The sequence below is a fragment of the Asterias rubens genome, chromosome 1 (assembly GCF_902459465.1).
Source record: "Asterias rubens chromosome 1, eAstRub1.3, whole genome shotgun sequence".
Classification (NCBI taxonomy): Eukaryota; Metazoa; Echinodermata; class Asteroidea; order Forcipulatida; family Asteriidae; genus Asterias; species Asterias rubens.
The window spans coordinates 28,546,962-28,571,943 of record NC_047062.1 but is presented as its reverse complement, the minus strand read 5'-3'; the positions used below and the strand labels follow the sequence as shown (position 1 = coordinate 28,571,943).

Here is a 24,982-nt window from a genome sequence, read left to right as displayed (position 1 = left end):
ATTTTCGAGACCTCAGAATTAGAATTTGAGGTATCGAAATCAAGCATCTGAAAGCGCACAACTTCGGATGTGACAAGTGTGTTTTTTCTTCCATTATTATCTCGCAACTTCGACGCCCAATTGAGTTCAAATTTTCACAGGTTTGTAATTTTGTGCATATAAATGTTGAGATACACCAAGTGAGAAGACTGAAAATTATCAAAGGTGTTCAGTGTCTATGTAACTCAGGTGCGCAAAACATGCGACTAACAAAATTTCCAAAGCACGTTAGAAAGTACGAATATCAGTAGTTTATTGTATTCTTAAATAATTCAATGCCCTTTAATATATAGTGAAAGATTGCACTATCCCACACATTTTATTACGCAACCACAGAGACCTATAAATAGACGCAGATGTTACATTCCGCGCAAAGGCTAACAATGTTCGCAGTGCAGCAATAATAGCATACTGTGATACTTGGTTACTATTCATGTCAACATTTTGTTCAACTTTCTGGAACTCCTACACAAGATACCTTTAAAGCGACACATTGAGGCAGTTTCAGCTCTACTACCCATGCAATTCATGCAAAATTGGCATTTTCACGCTTGGGCTTTCCTCTTTATAAAAAGAAAAAAAAACCCTACCTCGGAGTGGCTGTCAAGGCATCAAGACCCCGATCAGGCATATGGCATTCTACCCTGTCGTCATCTTCAGATTTTGAGCCAATTCTTCCGGAGATATTTATGCAAATTTGGCGTACATTCTAGTTTTGTTTTTGTCTTGTTGTGACCTAAGAGAATATTCAGCAAGCTGTGCACGGCAGGGATATTCGAGACATCTCCCCATCGATAGCAGTTGTCGGGCTATGGTGATATTCCGTCAAGACGCCAATACCATGGAAGGGTGGCATTGAGTGCAGACAGCACGGGAGGTATAGTCGCTGCTATCTTGAGCAGACGCATGGTATCTCGGACTAAAAAGCAACCCAGACGACACGGCGTATAACTATCGTCCCTATGTGTCAAACTTAACACGTTTTTGCCGCGTAACCAGCGTTTCATATCCATCTTCAAGGGCAGCGTTACAACCCTTCCTCATTAACCTACTGACATTTCGTATATCATAGTATTATTGGTGGTAAATATAGACTGGTGGTACACAACTCTCTGTATTCAATCACAACCAATCGCTCAGCTGGCGCTCAGCTCAAGTTGTCTACGCGTAATCAAGGGACTTAATTACTTACCATTCGGAGAGTAGAGAGAGAGAGCGAGAGAGAGAGAGAGCGCACAAACAATAGACAGCGTTTGAAGTGTCACTTTAAACCTCAGCTTCCTCAATTTCTTGATGAGATTTGAGGGCAGACGTTAATTGGTACTGCATTTGCATACGGAGCTAATTAATTGTCTAGTGCACTGGGGGCGAGTGAGCCACATTTGCCGTATAGCTTTGGATTATAATAGCCTCCGACTGCGCATGTTTCTCATGTTTATTCAGTGTGTGTTTTTCTTCGTCCACTACTACTAAGCTGACTGGGGATAGGTTTATTTTGTGCGCGTGTTTAACGGCCGGTTCTCACCCCGGGGGTAATTTAGTTTGATCTGCTTTTCAAAACCAACATCTGTGAAGTGACATCCAGTTGTGATGTATCGGTGGTGTAGGGTCGTCTGAGCATCTTTCATCATGTCTGCACATAGGAATCAGAGTGCGAAAAAACCGGTAAGTATAACTCACCATCATCATTGTGTAATCACATAGTTCTTGAACCGACCTCACCACCTACTCCTGTCGATCAATAAGCATGATCAAATTTTATTGTCTAATCAGATTTTATTTCCAATTTAAGGACGTCATTCCAGACATCCTTTCTATATATTATACCAAGCATGCACACTCCATGGTTGACCAGTGTAAACACATCCCGATATAGCATTTCAATTGAATTTCTAGCTGGCTCATTGCCAGACCTCCACACGCTGCATGTACTGACTTAAAGATGCATCTATAGACCATTAAGAACATTACATTGATCCTTGTATGGAGTCCAATCTTGAAAGCCAGAGCAATGTTTTAAATTTACCCATAATGTATTTATATCGTGTAGTGATAAAAGAAACAATCAAATGCTAACTAAGCCATCGTTTGAAGCACCCTATTGGTCACTACTCAAAATAACCATCAGCATGAAAACTTACTTGGTAACAAGCAATGGAGAACTGTTGATAGTATAACACATTTTGAGAAACGGACCCATCTGGAGTAACGTAGTTTTGGAGAAAGAAGTAATTTCTCATACAAATATTATTTGAAATAATAAAAGACTTTAGGCCTGAAGCCTTTTATTATGCATCTGAAGTGCATCAATTGTGATTTTCTTTCATTATTCTCTTGCATCTTCGATGACCGCTTGAGTAAAAGGTCTTTGAGCATTTTTCAAAGGTTACCAGTGGACTAAATATTGTAAGTTTAATCGTAGATTATATTGTCTGTAGCCAAGCCTATTGTTGGCCAAATATCTCTTGGTCTATGTTTATGTATTTGACCCAAACACAATTTTACTGGCTGACCCCGGATTACTGTATTGCCAAAATGTAAAATCCAGATTGTGTTAATATGATTAAAGTCAAGGCACAAAAAGTAATTTGATTATTTCAATCTGAAAGCTCACAGATATGAATAGCATACCAATTCTCTAGATATATATGTTCGTTTGAAGTAAGCAATGGGTCTGAGTTTGGGTTTGTACATGCGTGTGAGTTTCGGATAAAAACATAAAACTGTTGACATTTCTTACAAAGTCTTATTTATACGTTTTACGAGATAAGAACTTCAAAGCATTATACTATGAATGGTTCCTAAGGAAATATTATATAATTTTGTTTTGTTAATCTTGAAAAACATGCAGATGAATCAGTGTAAATTATTCAATGATTGTTATATTTGAAATGGTGCTGTGCCAGTAGAATGTCCACTTTCACTCATGTATAATGGTTAAAGAATACGCCTATTATAATATGCACGGGCCTTTATAATGCTTCGTTGTTGAAAGGGCAATTCGCACCAAGTCATTTTCTCTTTGGTAAAGGCACTCTGTTAGGAAATTGTAAATTTCTACTGTAGCATTTCAAGGGCACCAAGGCAATGACCAGGGGGTATGGAGGCAATCACCTCCATTGTCTCCGTGAAGTACCAGGCCTGTATGTCATTGTGACCAGGGCCCAATTCCATAGAGCTGCTAAGCACAAACATTTGCTTAGCATGAAATTTATTCCTTGATAAAAACAGGTTTACCAACCAAATTTCCATGTGATTTTCAGTGTAAGCAAACAAAAGCTGAATACCAGTAACAAGCACTATGTAACAAACGGAAATTTGACTGGTAATCCTGTTTTTATCAGGGAAGAAATTTCATGCTTAGCAAATTTATGTGCTTAGCAGCTCTATGGAATTGGGCCCAGGAGAAATGAGCTTGTATAAACGTACCATTCGGAAAAAGGTACATTGCTTTGTATTGGGCGCTTGGCTAAAAAAAAAACAAGTAGTTTGTGGTGAAAAGGTTATGTTGGCAATATATTGGAAAGTAGAACATAATGGTTCACACAACTAATATGCCTCGAAGTTTTTTTGTTTTTCCTTTTACTTCGTGAAGTAAAATGGCCCGCCATTTTGTACTCGACGACATTTTTTAACTCCACAAAAAGGCGGACTGCTTTAGATTACGAAGTCAAAGAAAAACCACACAATTCTGAGGCATATTTGTGCGGATCATTATATTCTACTTAAGACTCTGTCTAACCATATGCATTTAATAACAAACGCTTGCTATGGCCCAAAGTGCCCTAATCTAGTGCACAGTGTCCCTTTAAAATTTTGTCATGTATCGTACATGTGCCTTAATCATTATTGTTTGGATTTCCACTCTATTTCTCTATTCAGATTGATGATCTATCCGATGCCCAAATTGCAGGTAACGTATTGCTATATTTAGTTCCATTCTTGGTGTTATCGTTCACTACTTTGAAGGCAATAGACACTACTGGGAATTAAAAAAAAAACACACACAATTTTTAGCATACAAACTTACTTGGTAATGAGCAATGGAGAGCTGCTGAGAGTATACAAGTTTGTGAGAAACGGCTCCCTCTGAAGTAGATTTTGTGAAAGAGGTAATTAATTTATCACTCAAAATTGAAAGACTTCAGACATTAAGTCTTTTACTATTCATCTGAAAGCACACAAATTTGTGCAACAAAGGTGTTTTTCTTTCATTATTCTTTTGCAAATTCGATGGCCAATTAAGTCAACATTTTCACAGACCTTTTGTTATTTCATGCATAATGTTGTGATACATCAAGTGAGAAGACCGATCTGAGAAGACTGATCTTTGACAATTACCAAAGGTGTCCAGTGCCGCTAAAAGGACGTTCACTAATTTATTCAAAAGCTTAGAGCTCGCCTTTCGCACTTGCCTTGTAAAGGGAATGATAGTCGATTGTAGGCTAGACGGTTTTGTTTATTGTGTGGAAACGTTTCAATGATTGGTTTTAAAGTAGCCTCTTCAACATAGGATAGTTTGGTTAGAATGTGTCTTTATTCTTTCAGTATCATCTTTTCTTGTCCAAGTTGTTTGGCCTTGGATACGATTGGTATGCTTGACCCAGTGATTGTTTGGGCCTATATACGCCTCTCTTAATATTCATGCATGACGTCATAAATCTTACCCAAATTGAGGCTATAGGCGCACGCCCGCCACCCCTTGCGCCCTTGTCCTCGTTTTGGGTAAGAATTTTACACTTTATTGGAATGTACAACAAGTCTGTTGCAAATGTATGACACGATTTGAAAATAGCAACCATTTTGACGCCATATTGGATTTCGGAAATAGCTGCGGGGGATTTTTTTTTTTGGGGGGGCCTATGGTATGTCATTCTAGGCACACTCCTGGACCTATTCTGAAACATCAGCTTTTTATGAGCTATTTCCAGGTTAAAGCTAATGGTCTTGGCCTACTAATGACCACGGTCCTTCTAAACCATTCATTTTTACAATCGGATGTGGGAGGATGTGGGACATTTGTCACTTGTAAAGGAGAAATCATCTTCAAACCTAATTGAATGGGCCTTTTCACATGGAAATTGTTCAAAGGTATCAAAGTGGTATCATACAGCCATTAAGATTTTTTTATTTATTTTCTTGGCATATTTCTTGTGAAAATGGTTTCTGATATATCTTGGTAAATTATACAACATTGAGACAGATTTTTACATTAATTTTTATTATTTATACTATTACCAAGTATGACCACAGCTATACGCGCTGCTTTTATCGACATATTACATATTTTATCAAAACACGTCGAGAGTACTTTTTGAAATAATATTCTTCATAAAACGCAAGGTGTGCTGAGTATGCCAGACGTAAAAGGCCTATTCTAAATTGCAATGTAATGATTTTATTGTCACTTTATTTATTCATTTGTTATTTTTGTTGTTCGTGTATTGCTAGCAGATGTGGATTTACAGACCAAAGCAATTAAAGCTTTTCTGCATTTGATCCATCTGAGGTGGCCCTCTGCGTTGGAAACATCAATATTAATAATAGGATACTGAAAATAACAAAGATGATAGAGATGGTTCGTTAATTATTCCTCAGAAAGAACATTATCGATTGCAATACTGCAATTCTTCATATATTAAATTTACTTTCAAAATTTTAATAAAATTTGAATTTAAATATTATCAAGTACTCTTGTTAGAGAGAAAATACAGTTGGGAAAATAACAAAAATTCTAAAATTCAATCCGAAAGCTCACTGATAATAAATTTCATACCAGTATACCAATCCTCTTGAGAAATATTTCCCACTGGAATACGCGCCAAAGTCAGGAGACTTCCCAACTCCTCAATGCTTATTTTAAAATCATTAAGTTTTTTTGTTATACTATTAGATTTCTCTAAAACATGATCACTTATTGCGATAAAATGTCCACAAGTTCAATGACTTGGTAATGGCCGGAACAAATGACTCTGTCTCCATAAATTTAAAGGCACTGAACACTATTAGAAATTACTCAAAATAATAAATGTTATCATAAAAACTGACTTGGTAACGAGCAATGGAGAGCTGTTGATAATATAAAACATTGTGAGAAACGACTTTCTCTGAAGTAACAATATAGTTTTTGAGAAAAGAGTTTTCTCATTTACATACATAACTATTTAAAGTCTTCAGGCCTGAGCCTTTTTTCGGCATCTGAAAGCGCACAATTTTTGTTTTTTTTCTTTCATTATTCTCTTGAAACTTCGACGATCAATTGAGATCAAATTTTCACATATTTGCTATTATATTAAATGTTGTGATACACCAAGTTGAATGCTAGTCTATGTCAGTTAAAGGTGTCCAGAACCTTTAGGGAATACTTTCTTAAGAAGGACGTTTTCTGCTGCCTGTTTTTTTCATTCAAAGCCGTCATTATACAAAACAAAATACACCTTTTTAATGTAAGAATGAAAAATGTTAAAAGTATTGATTTGTAGTCGCCGACTAATGGGATTACGTCCACTAACAGTCAACCACGCGAATCGCTGGAACCATTTGGCGTAAGTTTGATGACTAAACAAACCACGGTATAGTATTTCCGCTTCACGTGATGAACACTCTGATTTCTTGACCTTCCCGGGGAGTTTCCTCAGACATTTTGACACATTTTAATCAAGAGAAAATTGAATATGGAGGTTTGTGATGAGTGGTTAACACAATGCTCCGCAGTCAATTCTTTGTCCGTGGATTGACCTTCAAAAGGCATTTGTGTGTAGAGGGGGGGGGGGGGGGGTAGGGGCTCCGGAAGACTAGATGAGTACAAAGTATAGAGATGGAACTAGATGTTATCGATTTATGCGACAGAAATAACCAAGCACTGTATAGTATTAAGAGAAGATGTCCTTGCAAATTGAACGGCTTTGACTTTGGAAAGCATTTTAGCCATAGCCGCAGCCGCAGCCGCACTATTATTACTTTATTTATGATATTAATATTGGTATTACTAATATTGTTGTTAATATTAATGGTCTTGTCATTGCTGTCTTCATCATTTCTGTCTTTGTTTCACATGTCTGTCCCTATACGTTCTTGTTCCCGATTATGCTTTTTCTGTCCATCAGGCATTCCACCACAAGAACTGGGCCCAATTTCATAGAGCTGCACGAAAATAGCTTGCTTATTTTACACATGTTCAAAAATGTCATGCCATGTACATTGCTTGTGACTAATATTTAGCTGTTGTTTACATAGCATAACAATTGAGTGGAGTCTTAGCCGGTAATCTGATTTTACAAAGCAAAGATTTTTTTGCTTAAGCAAAATCTTTTGCTTAAGCAGCTCTATGAAATTGGGCCCTGATCACGGTGCTGCAAAAGAATATTGAAACGTAAACAGCCTTTTACTTCGACATTTCGTCAGTTTAAACTCTTTCGCTTTAAATAATGTTTTAGTTACGAAACCAGAAATTAGTTTGGTAATTTCCTTTGGGACAGAATTTTTGTAACAGATTTTCTTTTGGTCCATCTCGTTTCAAGGGACTGCTTGTTGATAATTATTTTGGCTCGCTCCCCTGTGGTTACAGTTTCATGGTATTAACCGCGATCTAGCTGGGTCTCCAACCTCATACCGCCTCGCGGCAGAATTTCCAAAATAGTTACACTAGAGAGGATCCCGCCGAAAGAACCCTCATAAAGCCCGGGAAATCATTATACGACGCACTGGTAAATAAAGTAGCTTGGTAAACCATTGATAGAAACATTTCAAAGTCCTATAAACATAATCCAATGTGAATGTTGTGTGCATTTATTTACCCTGAGATGTGTTAACGTTCGAGAAAGCAATACAGTTCTCTAAAGAACATACTCTATCTGGCAAGTAGACACACTTGGTTGATACTACGCCGTGCAATGCCTCAAGTCCCGTGCTCAAAAATTTACTTTTACTGAATATTCACGCAAGTTAGATAGGCTATTTGAAGATGACAAAACAATCCTTATGCACGTATGTGAAGGCCTATAAATGTTTTTTTCAAACACGTCACTATCTCAAACATGACATACGTACTATGGCAGCTAGATGATTTGCGATTAAGGAACTATACCGAACACCAATAACGTCGACAGGAAAGTTGAGAGCAGGTCTAGCAATCCATTGTTTTTTTTGTTTACATATTCACCCTCAGAAATTTTAACATTCGAGAAAGCAAGACAGGGGCCAATTTCATAGAGCTGCTTAAGCAAAAAAATTGCTTAAGCACGAAAATAGCTTGCTTATTTTATACTGGCCAAACTTTCATGTCGTATACATTGCTTGTATTTAGCTGTTATTTACTTAGCATAACAATTGAGTGGAGTCTTGGCCGGTAATCTGATTTTACTAAGCAAGGATTTGTTTGCTTAAGCAAAATTTAGTGCCTAAGCAGCTCTATGAAATTGGGCCCAGTTCTCTAAAGAACAAACTCTACCTGGCAAGTGGACCCAATTTCATAGTGCTGCTTAAGCACACAAAGTAGCTAAGCACAACAAAATTAAGCTTACCAGAACAGGGTTACCAGCCAAAGTACAATGTCACATGTACAACTTTTGAATGGTATCTTGCTCATTTCTGCTAAGCAGAAAACTATTAAGCAATATTTTCTGCTTAAGCAGCTCTATGAAATTGGGCCATGGTGTTACCGCAAACCAAATACAGATTGATACCTCACCATTCAATGCCTCAAGTCCTTTGTTCAAAAACTTCTCATAACTATTGGTACTGAATGTTCACGCAATGGAAATGTTTGAAGATGCACAAACAATCCTTTTTAAACACATACATAACACGTAGTGTAGGCCACATGAATGTGTACAAATCACATCACTTTCTCAAACATGACAGACGTATTATGGCAGCTAGATGATTGCGATTAAGGAAATGTACCGAACACCAATTACATCGACATGATAGTTGAGATATAGGCCTAGCTTGAAAATTCAGAAGGTATGAATGAGTGCACGATCTCATTCTCATAACATTAACGTGATTTCCCTTGCAGGCTTCCCCATGTCTAATCAGAACCAATTTGCCTTTGCGATGACGAAGCATACATACTGTGTATCTAATGTAGAGAGGATTGTCATTCTACAAACCAATTGGAATGTGTTGTGCGTAGTTTCATCAGCAATGGCGAACAGAAAACGTTTGTCAAGCATTTATTGTCATTATCTCCTGACATGTTCGTCGTTAAAGGCACAGTACACGTTTGGTTATTGTCAAAGACCATTGCTCTCACTTGGTGTATCCCATCATAAGCATAAAATAATAAGCCTGTGAAAATTTGGGCTCAATTGGTCATCAAAGTTGCGAGAAAATGATGAAAGAAAAAACACCCGTGTTGGACGAATTTGTGTGCTTTCTGATAGGAATAAAAGACTTCTAGCTAGAAGTCTTTTAGAATTTTAGTGAGAAATTACCCTTTTCCCAAAACTATCGTTACTTCAGAGGGAGTTGTTTCCCACAATGTTTTATACTATCAATAGCTCTCCAATGCTCGTTACCAAGTCAGTGTTTAAGTGAATATTTGTTTTGAGTAACTACCAAACGTGTACCTCCCCTTTATAGGGGGAGGTTATCACTCTTCAAATTAATGACAAACCTTTGGTTAGAAGCCTACATCAGTATTCGATAGTTTACAGCGGTTTGAGACACATTGCACTTCGGAGTAATGTGGTGATGTAAAAAGATGACAGTTTTGTATGCCTATGTATGGTTATCGCATAACGCTTCGCGGACTGTGTATTAGGGATTATTCATCCTGCGTGGACATATTCGTTCGGGGTTTTCGGCGATATCTTAAAAACGTGATCACCTTTTGAAATTTTCAAGTTGTACATCTACAATTATACAGGATTAAAACAATCAAACGGTTCCCAAACGCAGTCGTTTGCCTACAATCGCAATGTAGATTCCCGGTTTAATAAAGCTGAATATTCACACACACCAAAATTTCTACACGGAGAAAAGCAAACTGGCCACCTAGAAGAAATCGTATATTCTGATGGTACCATGTTTTAGTTCTTTGCGAGGCAAGAGGGATAAGCTGGGATTTAAAGTCAATTTTCTCGAAGATGGCAGCATTAGGCAAGGGAATATTCCTCAGGACTTTGTACCATGGCGATTTTACATCCCGAGTAAGAGGCACACGTGTCTTACCATAGTTCTTATAGCTTTATACAGAACGATACTTTTTTTTCTATAGAAAAGGTTACCCCTAATTCAACTGTGGTTAATTCTCAACGGGACACCATAGCAGTGACTACACAGCGGTATTTGCCGCCTTCGTTGCTTGCGTGTAGCATAGACCAATTCTTATAAACCAACCTATGATGTATTTAAAGGCACTGCGTTGGATTTCACAAAGAGTTTACAGACTAGTCCCATATCTCGAGTTAGGACGAGCATGGGACGAGTTAGTCGGTGTAACTTAGGGCAAGCCATAAGTTTTCATAGGCTGTCTGGACGAGTTAGTCGGTGTAACTTAGGGCAAGCCATAAGTTTTCATAGGCTGTCTCCTAGAACTAGTCCTAACTCTTTGTGAAATTGACCCCCGGACACTTTTTGGTAATTACTCAAAATAAATTTTAGCATAGAAACCTACTTGGTAACGAGCAACGGAGAGCTGTTGGTAGTATAAAACATTGTGAGAAACGGCTCCCTCTGAAGTAACGTAGTTTTTGAGAAAGTGGTAACTCCTCACTCAAACATTAAAAGACTTTAGGCCGAAAGCCTTTTATTAGGCATCTGAAAGCACACATTGTGCAACAAAGGGTTTTTTCATCTTTCATTATTTTCTTGCAACTTCTATGGCCAAATGTTTATCACAGAGTTGTTATTTTATAAGTCCGAATACTGGTCTCTGACAATTACCAAATGTGTCCAGTGCCTTTAAGGACGAAAGAAAAAGGTACCTCTATTTCAACTATGTGCATTCTCAACGGGGTACCAGGGCAGCGACTTCACGTAGCATCCGTTGCTTGCGTGGAGTATGAAACCAATTCTTCCAAACCAGCCTCTTTAACATCTTGAATGTTTTTTTCCTGAGACACTGCGTCAATGCTCTCCTCGGATCATGCTAAATATTCAATTAATCACAATTGGGTGCCATATGTTCCCACTTTGCGTCGTGTTCTACGTCCTGCAGATATCGACATGCGTGCGATCATTAATCCAGCTCTGCCATACTTAAGCGCCATAGATAATTTCCAATCACTATTTTCCCCCAACCGGCAACATTGGTTAGGTACATTTGGAAGTGGAAATCGACTTTGTTATACTCGTGATTTAAAATCATGACCGGCACGAATCGTTTCCGAGAAGACGTGGGGGTTTGTACGGCAACCGGATTGCGCGTCTCTCTAATTGTGTAATTATTGTTTTCGGTCGTGTAATATCGGTTCTATTTATAGGATGACACCCATTACAATGATCGTTAGATTTACAAGGAAACGACAACATGTTCCAAGAAACTTCATTCTTGATTGTGGAACAGTACACATCTGCTAGTTGGACGTCAGAAGAAAACTGGATGTGACAAAGGAAATTTATTATTTTGAAATAATAGTGAAAATATGTTGTCCTTCTTGTTATAGGAAACAAATATAAATCAACTTGCGAGCACAACCATGTGTAATTTAGTGGGAGTGTTGGCTCTAAAACGAGCAGGTGTGGTCTTGACGTTTCGAACAGTATACCCTGCTCGTCTTCAGGAGAATGTTAACTTAACATATGATATTGTTCTGGCTTTTGAATTCAGATACATTTCCTGTTGTAATAATCTTCGGAATCGTAGTAGGATTTTGGTACTTGTTGGGTACTAATCCACAGATTTACATTAAAGACAGTGGACACTATTGGTAATTGTCAAAGACCAGTCTTCTCACTTGGTGTATCTCAGCATATGCATAAAATAACAAACTTGTGAAAATTTGAGCTCAATCGGTTGTAGAAGTTGCGAGATAATAATGAAAGAAAAAAACACCCTTGTCACACGAAATTGTGTGCTTTCTGATGCTTGATTTCGAGACCTCAAAGTTCTAAACTTGAGGTCTCGAAATCAAATTCATGGAAAATTACTTCTTTCTCGAAAACTATGGCACTTCAGAGGGAGCTATTTCTCACAACGTTTCATACTATCACCCTCTCACCTTTACTGGTAATAAAGAAAGGTTTTGTGATGATAATTATGTTGAGTAATTACCAATAGTGTCCACTGCCTTTAAACTTACACAGTTTGAAGATAATGATGATAGAAAGCTTCCCTTAGAAAATTACTTACTGAGGTGCTGTAGTTTTTGAGAAATGAGTTAAACCAGTCACGAAAATAATTTTCGTCTCAGACACTCTCAGCGAGACGAAAATTATTTAAAATTATTTTGCACGAGAAATGTATTGAACAGTTATGGTATGGTATGGTAAAAATATTATAACTGGTTAATACGTGTTTACGCATTAAAACTGAGACGATAAACTGATTTGTGTGACATTGTATTACTCATTCCTAAAAAACTACAGCACCTCAGCAAGTAATATTTTAAGGGAAGCTTGCTACCATCATTATGTTAAAACGGTGTAAGTTTAATGTCATGTGGACATTGTGTAGAAAATACCCAGACTCTTTAAAGTCAAGTTTACAAGATCGATTGGGTAATAATTTTATTTCATTGCCATAAGAAAGACTGAGACCCCTTCCAAGTGGTTGAATATTCACAGCCCCCTTCTCTCTACTCCTTCTCACCTCCTTGATAATATGATGTTCTTGTTTCATCTTTCCTTCAAAAGGGGGGAATGACTGATTGTGTTAATCCATTTCTAAATGTCATATACTATGTATTAAAGGCTCTGGGTCACTACGGTAATTACTCAAAATATTGTTAGCATATAAACCTACTTGGTAACGAACAATGCATGGAGACCTGTTGATAGTAAAAAACATTGTGAGAAACGGCTCCCTCTGAAGTAACATACAGTTTTTAAGAAAAAAAATACTTTCTCGATTTATATTTGAATGGAACTCGGGACCTCAGCTGAGGTCTCGAACTCAAGCACCTTGTGCGACAAGGGTGTACTTTTCTTCCATTATTCTCTTGCAACTTCGATGACCAATTGAGTTGAAATTTTCACAGGTTTGTTAATGTATGCATATGTTGAGATACACCAAGTGAGATACTGTTTTTGTACAATTACCAATAGTGTCCAGTGCCTTTAAAGAAAAAAAAAACACTGTAAGCTGTGCGTGTGCTGCAATCGTGGTGTATTTGTCTCGAGCAAATACAGGCGTACTGCCTATAGACAATGCAATCAGTAAACGATAACCTATTGGTATGACCGATCGCAAAATAAAGCACAGAGTTACTTCGTTTTAGATGGATAATTCTGTGGAGATGTTGGACCTGTATAGATATAGGCACAGACACAAAACACAACTAATTACTTATTAAAGGCACTGTTAGTTGTCATCAAAGACCAGTATTCACACTTGGTGTTTCTCAACATAAAGTAACAAATCTGTGAAAAGTTGGGCTCAATTGCTCATCGAAGTTGTCCGAGAATAACGAAAGACAAAAACACCCTTCCTGCCAAATTTGTGTGCTTTCATCTGCATAATAAAATACTTCAGGTCTAACCAAGATGGAGCCATCATGATATGGGTCAATAGGTAAACATTATGTTTTCCGCCAGTATTATTATTTTTTTTCATGAAACGGCTCCCTCTGAAGTGATTAGTTTTCGAGAAAGAAGTATTTTCCACGAATTTGATTTCGAGACCTCAAGTTTAGAATTTGAGGTCTCGAAATCAAACATTTAAAAGCACACAACTTCGTGTGACAAGGGTGTTTTTTTTTTTTTCATATTTATCGCGCAACTCCGACGACCAGTCGAGCTCAAATTTTCACAGTTTTGTTATTTTATGCATATGTTGATATACACCAAGTGAGAAGACTGGTCTTTGACAATTACCAATAGTGTCCACTGTCTTTAAGTTTGACGTGCTACGTTGACTTCACACAAACTGCCACCATAAGCCCATCCCTATCTTTGCAAAGTCTCAATTTCCTCTCAAGAACAGCAGTTGTATTCTAATGATTAAAATATTACACACCGTCTAACTGTAACACAAACCTTGCGTTGAAGTGTCGTGGCCGAGCGGTTAAGAGCACCGAATTCAAACTCTGGTGTTTTTTATCAGCAGAGTGTGGGTTCGAATCCCCAGCCGTGACACTTGTGTCCTTAAGCAAGACACTTAACCATTGCTTCGTCCTTCGGATGGGACGTAAAGCCGTTGGTCACATGTATTGTGTAAACGCAATTCAAAGAACCCAGTGCACGTATTGAAATGAGAAGGGGTTCGCCCGGTGTTCCTGGCTGGATTGGCAGCATATTGTGCCACAACACCTTGTAAAGCATTACACGGTGCTAATGTTTTGGTCTTATACCTCAAACCTCGTCCCACTCCTTGCAGTAATAATACCTGGCGCTTTGTATCCTTTGGCAAAAGGCGCAAAATACGGTTATTAAGATTTGAGTGTGTGTGTGTGACGTCATAATTATTTACCATACCCACTAGATAATGCATAATAACAATGGTTGTCTTCTGTGGATCAAAACACAATGACCACCCATTGAGGGTACTGAATATCTTTAATTAACATGTATGTTGTAGCCAAAAAGGAGCAAACATTGATCAGAAAAATTGCTTTGTTGTACACATTGATTATTTTCACTCTTTTTGTCCAATGAGAAATTTGACCAGCAACAAATTTACTAGAAAAAGATTGGTACCATATCAACTTTCATTTCGAGAAATCTCTCATTAAATGTGGACATTTTGTGTATGTACAAGAACGAAGCTAGCTGAATCCTAGGTCTACCACTTATAAACGCTGTACATCTCGTAGTGAGATGCAGTCAGAGCGTGTTTAACACTCGTAGGCCTACCCAATCCAATAAACATCAAGTAGTGGTGTAAGTGCAGCATTTCTCCGTTACTGTTGGCGGCTCACTGAACCACTATTAGATTTACTCCTTTACCGTGTGTGTGTGTGTAGAAGAAAGTCCTGCTCTTGATTCCAAGTGAAAACAGTGACCCGTGATCGAAAAAGAGACCGATTATGAAAATGTGTGGTAAACTGGGGACTAGTATACAAATAGCACATAATGTTATGTAGGATCCTGGTGGAAAGAAAACCCCATTGGGAATGTACACACGATGTGTGGACTTCGTTCTTGCAGTAATGCGATCCAGTAATAACAGGAATTTGAATTTAAATGAAGTGGTTAAGATAATCGAATTTCTATTCGGAATGAGAATTATGTGTGAATGTATGTGTGAAAAAAAAAAAAAAAAAACGGCTGTAATTTACTTGCGGCTGATAATTACTGTACAAAAGCACGTGTAGTTTATTAATCCACTGGTATCATGGGAAAGGGAGATTTGTGCAGTAGGCCTACGAGGGCATTGTATGGAAGGCAATGTGGCCCATGAAGACGAATAAACAGTGTTTTGATGGTTATTATAAAACATAATTTGATATTTGATATTTTGTATTTATTTCATTTCTCGGGTAGCTACAATGTACAATAATGCACATTAATTAGGGAAAAACATTAACAGATACAGCAATGAGCAAATCAAAAGCAGTGGACACTATTGGTAATTACTCAAAATAATTATTAACATTAAAACTTACTTGGTAACAAACATTGTGAGAAATGGCTCCCTCTGAAGTGGACGTAGTTATCGAGAAAGAAGTAATTTTCCGCGAATTTGATTTCGAGACCTGAGAATTAGATTGAGGTTTCGAAATCAAACATCTGAAAGCACATTGTGTGACAAGGGTGATTTTTCCTGCATTATTATCTAGCAACTTCGACGACCAATTGAGTTCAAATTTTCACAGGTTTGTTATTTTGTGCATATGTTGAGATACACCAAGTGAGAAGACTGGTCTTTGACAAATACATATAGTGTACAGTGTCTTTAAACATCTGACAATTTCATTGGTCGCGTTTTTGAGATATCGCCGAAAGGGCGTTTATGTCCACGCTGCTGGAAGAGTAATCCCGAAATGGAATCTGAGAAGCGTAACGCATTAAAGACACTGGACACTATTGGTAATAAATTGTCAAAGACTATGTCTTTTCACTTGGTGTATCTCAACACATGCATAAAATAACAAACTTGTGAAAGTTTGAGCTCATTCGGTCATCGAAGTTGCGAGATAATATTGAAAGAGAAAACACCCTTGTCACACGAAGTTGTGTGCTTTCAGATGCTTGAGTTCGAGACCTCACATTCTAAATCTGATGTCTCGAAATCAAATTCCTGGAAAATTACTTCTTTCTCGAAAACTACGTTACTTCAGAGGGAGCCGTTTCTCCCAATGTTTTATACTATTAACCTCTCCCCATTACTCGTTATCAATAATTATTTTGAGTAATTACCAATGGTGTCCACTGCCTTTAACGTATCTCAGATTCAAATGTTGGGGTTTAAAACTGTCCACGTTTCTTTGAAGTGAAGTGTTTCTCAAAAGGCTTTAAAGGCACTGTACATGTTTGGTAATTGTTAAAGACCAGTGTTCCCACTTGGTGTATCCCAACATAAGCATAAAATAACAAGCCTGTGAAAATTTGGGCTCAATCGGTCATCGAAGTTGCAAGAAAACGATGAAAGGAAAAAACACCCTTGATGGACGAATTTGTGTGCTTTCAGATTGGAATAAAATACTTGCTAGAAGTCGTTTATTATTTATTATTTCAGTGAGAAATCATCTCTTTCTCAAAAACTACGTTACTTTAGATGGAGTCGTTTCTCACAATGTTTTATACTATCAACAGCTCTCCATTGCTCATTACCAAGCTCGTTTTGAGTAATTACCAAACGTGATACCTTCCCTTTAAACTTTCAAACGCTGCTGTAGGCTTCTAACCAACGGTTTTTTTTATTGCTATTAATTTTAAGAGTAATTACCAAACCTAGGTCTGTACCTCCCCAAACCACACCAATCACCACCTCAATGCAAGAATTACGCTAATTTTAATTAATCCAATTATGGGTTTGAGAAGAAGAGTTTGAGAAAAGATAAACAATATTCATCTCTCTATAAGAAGATTAATTGCTTACGTAGCTTAATAACATTGTTGTCTAACCCTGTGATTATTCACACCCATAGCCCTACGTACGTCTGGATGTATCCTTGGGGAGCTATATCATGTATATACTCAGACTTTTTCGAAACCACGGCTTCGGCTTTGGATTCGGCTTCAGGCTCCGTCCTCTCGTCTGAAACCCATGGCGCGTATACGCAAAGCACGCACAATATTGTTAAAACATCCGCGGGGCCAAGCTAACTTGAGCAGAATCCAAAGCCGAATCCAGTCGTTTCGAAAAGGGCCCAGAATTCAAACATAGGGAAACATATCAAACTGACCTCTAGAACTTAAAGGCATTGGAGACCTTTGGTAAAATTGTCATATATTGTCTCCAGAAGACGATCAGAGCATACAGATCGAAACGTCAAGTTGAAATCAACAGTTCTTTTCAGAAACACCCCAACTCATTTAGAGATTATCATTACACAGTGTTACCGCAAAGCTTTCTATATCGTATTTCCACCTTGAAGTGTTTCAAACCCTTCAAGTCTTCTCACTTGGTGTATCCCAACAAGAAATAACAACCTGAGAAAATGTGTACTCAATTGGTCATCGTAGTTGCAAGAGATTGATGAAAGAAAAAACACCCTTTTTGCACCATATTGTGTGCTTTCAGATGCCTAATAAAAGGCTTCAGGCCTGAATTATGTTATTATTTTGAGTGAGAAAACTAAAAAACTAAGTTACTTTAGAGTGAACCGTTTCTCAATGTGTTATACTACCAACAGCTCTCCATTGCTCGTTTCAAGTAAATGTTATGCTTACAACTATTTTGAGTAACTACCACTTGTGTGTATATATAGTGCCTTTAAGCGCCTATCCCCCTCGATAACAATTTAAAGTAGTCCCTGAAATATTTACTTTACCAGATATTAAGAATGCTGAAACCTATATGTCTAATTGGATTAATTAATAGAGATCACATAATTAATTTGGTTAATTTAGTCTTCTTAATAAGCTAAACCAAATTTACCAGTCACAGGAAACCAATCTCAAGAGTTCGTATGACTTTTGACATTTAAAATTCAAATTACGAAGTTGTCAATTCAAATGCATAAGTATTAAACGAATACATGTGAATAATTAAAACAGTCTCTCGGTAAATATTCATAAGGCAATCACCAAATGCTGAACACTTTGAAACCATTTGGGATATTACGACGGAAATGATGTTCAGATAGAGGCGGTGGACATACATACACTACTAGTAAACCAGACTGATTCTCCAGTTTGGATAAGGTACACACTGCTATAACGTTGGCAGCATTATTGATGTAACTACATATTAATATAGTAATAAATGGCAAAACTGCTGTACGACTTCGGTGTTCATAATTTCTTTTATTCATGATAAAGGTTAAGGATTTTTGCTGCTATCGTCAAATGCTTGCTTTGTTGTACTCAATACAATACAAAACGATACAATACAATGCAAAGTCATACAATTCAACAGTGGTAACTCTACTGGAAATGTTTTTTAAAGGGACTTTGCATTGGGATAAAAGGCGCTTTGGGCTATCGGCGTTTGTTATGAAACGAATTTGGTTGGAAGATGTTTTAAAAGTATGGGTTAAAACAAAAACGAATGACAGTGTATTTGCTGTATATTTGTTATATCATTCATGTTTGTATTGTGTTGATTTCACACTGATAGCATATACTTCCTATATATTTCATATAAATAACATTCATCCACATTTGTCAGAATCCTGACGTCAAGACACTACAATTGAGCATAATCCCCCACGAACGTCTTGGAACTATCGTACACTAATTGAGAGGACATTAATTTTCCCTAAACTATACAATAATTTGTCTTGCTCCATACAGACAAGTCGTCCAACTAGGACGCATTTCAATATCGGATGCTAATAACACCAGGTCTGCTGGAACGATAACAAACTGTTATTTTGTGTAAGAACTTATGGTGCTCTTGAGCTTTAACAAAGTATTCGCAAACATTTTAATCAAAGTGTTCTGTAAGCATTAAAGGCAATAATGGTTGGCATACAAACTTCCTTGGTAACGAGCGATGGATAGATATTGATTGTATAACACATCGTGCGAAACTGCAACCTCTGAACTGACATAGTTATTGAATAACATGTAATTAGTTACTTAATTTTAAAAAGACTTCAGGCATCCGAATGATGCTTTTTCTTTCATTATTCGCTTGCACCTTCGAATACCAATATTGTGACCAAAATTTTCACAGGTTGTGATTTCTTGTTGGGATACACCAAGTGAGAAGACTTTGAAACTGTGCATGGTGGAAATAGTATAGCAATATAGTAAAGGTTTGCGGTAACACCATGTAATTACCACACAATTACCAAAAGTGTCCAGTGCCTTTAAAGGACGACCGCGTGTTTGATAATTTAAATACTCGTCCTCTCCCACACCCTTATCGCTTCGGCTCTGCAAAGAAAAAATATACCGGTAAATAGACAGAATAGATATGAATTTTGAGATTTGTGTTGAAGTCTGTTCAGGCTTGAGAGTAGCTTTTTAAAGGGTTTTGGTACTATTTGTGTATCAAGTTTTTGGGATGACATGAATCCCTACTCACTGTGATAGAAGATGTATGTAATGTAACTTCCTTGTAGAAGTTTCAGCTTCATTGGTCGGGCAAGTTCTTGAGAAAAAATTGTGGAAATCACAGAGCAATGTTTTCAGGAGAGTCGCGTAAAACTACGTTGTACATGCTAAAATTTACGAGAATTATTTTTGTGACATTGTTTTAACAATTTTCCAAAAAACTACAGCACTTGAGCTGTTTATATTTTAAAGGAAGCTTTCTACTACCATTATCTTCGTAACGTGTAAGTTTAATGTAAATCTGTAGACAGTGTGTTGTGTGTCCAACAAAGAGTACCCAGACTACTCATTAAGGTTTTTACCCATTATACACCGATGTGTGTTAGCACTGGGCCTACTCAGTTCTTTACCCGAGTTCTGTGAACAAAAATCACAGGCATATTACTCGGGTGGGATTCAAACCCCTGACCTTTGCAATTCTAGTACCCAGACCCTTTAATGAATCCAAAGCCATGTTATGGGGAATCAGTTAAGATCCATTCAGACCTAGGCCTGTTCCTTTTACTTTAGGAATGAGACGTCAAGCGGAATAACATCCAAGGATGCATCGAGTATATAGGTTTTCTCGGTCAAATTCGGCAAATAAGCAGTCAATTTCATTTTCATGCGTTCGAATTAAAACTGTTTTGCCTCTCCAGTTGTTACTGCGTTTCAAATTCAGAATTCGGCCGTTCAATTTCGTTTTGAGTCGAGTCAAATTCCCGTATCGTCATTCTTTTTCGTGACACACACGCCTCAAGAAGCGTCTGTGAATTTGAATGCTGTTTTGATGAATTGTTAAATTGAATGATTTTTTTGTTAAATAAAATAACGTAAAAGCACATTTGACTAGTCTTAAAACGAAATCGAATGACCCTTTTCAGATAGCATTCAATTTCGTGCCTAATAGAATAAGCTGGTTGTTAAATTGGCTGCTCATTTCCCGAAATTGACCGAGAAAACCTATAGTATCATGACTTGTTGTATTTAACCCAATTAAGCTAAAATGGAAATTCACTCACAAATTCTATATTGGGTTATTCCCAATTAGGCGTCTATAGAGCATTCCCCATTCCTGCTCTCCCCACTCTAACAAATATGCTATTATGTATGTTTTATGACCCGAACCAAATTTCTTTTGACTATTTCATTAAAATGTAAAATATTAATTCGTGTATATTAAGCACAGTATTGCTTTATGGTACAAAACATGCGTCTCACTTGGGGGGGGGGGGGGCTGACTATAAATTGCACTTGCTTATTCGACTGAAGTTAAATTCTTTTAAAGGCAGTGGACACTATTGGTAATTACTCAAAATAATTATTGCCATAAAACCTTACTTTGTAACGAGTAATGGGGAGAGGTTGGTGGTATAAAACATTGTGAGAAACAGATCCCTCTGAAGTGCCATAGTTTTGGAGAAAGAAGTAATTTTCTACGAATTTGATTTCGAGACCTCAAGTTTAGAACTTGAGGTCTCGAAATCAAGCATCAGAAAGCACACAACTTTGTGTGACAAGGGTGTTTTCTTCTATCATTATTATCTCGCAACTTTGATGACCGATTGAGCTCAAATCTTCACAGGTTTGTTATTGTATGCATATGTTGAGATACACCAACTGTGAAGGCTAGTCTTTGACAATTACCAATAGTGTACACTGCCTTTAATCAATCAATCAACCAACAAGTAAAAGCTCGGCTTAAACAAGGTCTACAATACAAGTCTTGCAAGAAAAACAATTCAATGTTGTTTTGGACCTTGATATCAATTCATCATAACAAATTATTGATGCGTTTACTTTTTCGAAGTTGCACCGATTTGTTACTGAAGTACAATATTTGATACTGAAGTACATTATTTTTTTAAATTCTGTGTATCTTCATTTCACCCAAAATAAGTCCCCATGTTTTTTTGCCTGGTGTGTTTTACATTGTTCCATGATTTGCTTTATTGGCTCATGTGTTTCTGAATTCTAAATGTTGTCTAATTGCTCTTTCTGTAGGGCCTAACTTTGATTCCATAATCCTTCTATTAAATTGTAATGTGAACATAAATTGACTTTTTGCTCATGAATGACAAATCAATTATACCTGTAACAAATTGTCTTCATTCATTATGAAATATGTTTCAGTTCAAAAGTAAAATTGTCCACCAATTTATAGATTGATCTTGCTTTTCCCAGTGCTCTTTCTTAATTCAGTTTTTATTATTCGTAAATTATTTCCCACTCTGAATAATTCAAGACCCATTTTCCTCCAAAAGATCGGATTTTGTGCGAGTCGTTGTTTTTGGTAACACGAGAAGGACCTGTAGACTTTTTTCGGTGGTAACCCTTGCCAAAAAGTGCAACTCATATCAAAATATGTAAAGGTAGAATCCCCGAGGCTTAACGTGTGATTTGGGGCATATCCCGTTATTTCCTTCCTTCGCGTTATAATGGAGGTACCAAATTAAGGTAGACAAGCGATGGTTGTTCACAGTGACACAGTAAGAGTGATGGCTTTTCGGTACATCCTTTCGGAAGCAAACCGAAAAGAGAAAACAAAAACTACAAGATCGCATTCAATTTAAATTGGGGTCAAATTGACTGAATCTCAGTCAGAGATGCACCGGCGACTCAAATTCAAGGTCCAATTTCATAGAGCTTCTTGCAGACAATTTTGCTAAAACAATTCTGTGCTAAGCAAAAGCTTGCAAGATGCCAGTCAAAGATGTGCATGTGATATGTCAGTTTGGCTTGTAAAACTTCTGCTAAGCATAATTTTGTTATGCGTAGCTACTTTCTAAAGCAGCTCTATGAAATTGGCCCAGGTCATCCGGTGAATCAGATTGACTCTATATGGGTCAGAATGACAAACAAGATGGGCCTGGTACCACTCTAAAGACTCTGTAAGGGGTCAGACTAGACACGGATTCCCAGTAAATCCAACTCATTATCTAGAGATACTGGATTATACATTCTCAACACTCTAATTAGAGCCAAACGAGGAGGGAAGATGAAGAAGAAATTTCAGTTTTAGATGTGTGAGGGAAACCACAGGGAATTTTTCCAGGAAAAACCCACGCAGTTAAGTAGGAAATGAACAAACCCAATCCACATAGTGCCCCCGGTGGGATTCGAACCGGGGTCCCAGAGGTGGAAGGCGAGACAAGACAACACTATAGTCAATCTGACTTGTTCATGATGACCCGGAAACTTGTTTGAACATCAAGATTTCAACTCATTTTGACTTATTTCTAAGTCATTTTAACAAAGATTCCGAGCCATACTGACCCCAAAATGGGTCAGACCATGCGGGAATTGGAATCCGGGGCAATTCTGCTTTCGGGATTTGTTTTTTGGGAAGTGAACGGGGGTTTTGAGTCCGTGTCATGTCGAGGATGCTTAATGGCATTGGACACTATTGGTAATTACTCAAAATAATTGTTAACATACTTGATAATGAGCAGTGGGGTGCTGTTCATAGTATAAAACGGCTCCCTTTGAAGTAACAAAGTTTGTAAGAAATTCCTCACTCAAACGCTTAAAGGCAGTGGACACTGTTGGTAATTACTCAAAATAATTATCATCATAAAACCTTTCTTGATTACGAGTAATGGGGAGAGGTTGATGGTATAAAACATTGTGAGAAACGGCTCCCTCTAAAGTGACGTAGTTTCGAGACAAAAGTAGTTTTCCACGAATTTGATTTCGAGACCTCAAGTTTAGAATTTGAGGTCTCGAAATCAAGCATCAGAAAGCACACAACTTCGTGTGACAAGGGTTTTTTTTTCCTCATTATTATCTCGCAACTTCGACGACCGATTGAGCTTAAATTTTCACAGGTTTGTTATTTTATGCATAAGTTGAGATACACCAACTGTGAAGACTAGTCTTTGACAATTACCAATAGTGTCCACTGTCTTTAAGACCTGAAGACTTTTTATTAGGCATTTAAACGGTTACAGATTTGCGCAACAAGCGTGTTGTTTCTTCCATTATTCTCTTGCAACTTCGATGACCAATCGATCATAAATTTTCACAGATTTGTTATTTTATGCATATGTTGGGATACACCGAGTGAGAAGACTGGTTATTGACGATTATCAAAGGTATCCATGCCTTTAATGTCGTACTCCTCTACTAGGTATTAGGGACTTTTCGTTTTCGACGACGGATGGTTCTGCGACGGTTGTTCAGCTAAACGTTGTCGTTTTCAGCACAACGAAGATTCATCCCAAGTACTGTCGTAGAAATTAAGGGACGACCGTCCTCAAAGCCGACGCATGCGCAGATGACGCCAAATGTCATCTTTACCGTCGCAGAATCATCCGTCGTCGAAAACGAAAAGTCCCTATTGTTTCCATGAGAGACTACGTAAGGCCTATACCGAATTCGTACAGATTGGTTAAGTGTAGGACTCGTTCAAAGAGACGGCAGGTTTCACCTTACCGTTTCTATAAGACAGTGAATAGTTCAAATTCTACATTGCCCAGAAATGTTTCTGTCTCCACTCGAGATAAGGTCAGGTCTCCCATAAATGGTTCGCGATTCATTATTGTTAGGATGTACATGCGTTTAACGTTTCACAATGATAACATACCATTGAGTATGACATACACTCATGAAAGATTTCACGCAAGTAAAAAACAAGAAATAACAAATTTCGGAATTGTAACGAGAACGCCAGATACGAGTTTTAAAGAGACTTACACTTTTGATAATTGTCACAGACAAGTCTTCTCACTTGTTGTATCTCAACATTATGCATAAAATAACAAACCTGTGAAAATTTGAGCTCAATTGGTCGTCAAAGGTGCGAGATAATAACAAAAGAAAAAACACCCGTGTCACACGAAGTTGTGTGCTTTCTGATGTTTGATTTCGAGACCTCAAATTCTAAATCTGATGTCTCGAAATCAAATTCGTGGAAAATTACTTCTTTCTCGAAAACTGCATTACTTCAGAGGGAGCCGTTTCTCACAATGTTTTATACTATCAATCTCTCCTCATTACTCGTTACCGAGAAAAGTTTAATGCTAAAAATTATTTTGAGCAATTACCAATAGTGTACAGTGCCTTTAAAGTCCATGTCACACGAGGCAATTTACAGACAACCAGTTCCGGGCGATCTCCATTTCTTGGGGTTCGTTAAGAAATTGCTTGAAAAATATGAATGTGCTTCCAATAAGGAGTCCGGTGGGCGTTG

General features: G+C 37.5%; 1 protein-coding gene across 2 annotated transcripts in view; it reads left to right on the top strand.

Moving 5' to 3' along the window:
* The first annotated feature begins 577 nt into the window (after nt 1-577).
* The window catches only part of LOC117288681 (calmodulin-A-like), a 44,070-nt gene continuing 19,665 nt past the window's right edge, over nt 578-24,982 (top strand). The window contains exons 1-3 of one of the 2 annotated variants that reach the window (XM_033769560.1): nt 578-916; nt 1,514-1,704; nt 3,922-3,952. In XM_033769560.1, coding sequence (XP_033625451.1) covers nt 1,669-1,704; nt 3,922-3,952 — 67 coding nt within the window. In that variant the 5' untranslated portion in view covers nt 578-916; nt 1,514-1,668. Of the gene's footprint in view, nt 1,705-3,921; nt 3,953-24,982 lie in introns of both variants that reach the window. The other variant, XM_033769559.1, reaches the window with a different exon arrangement.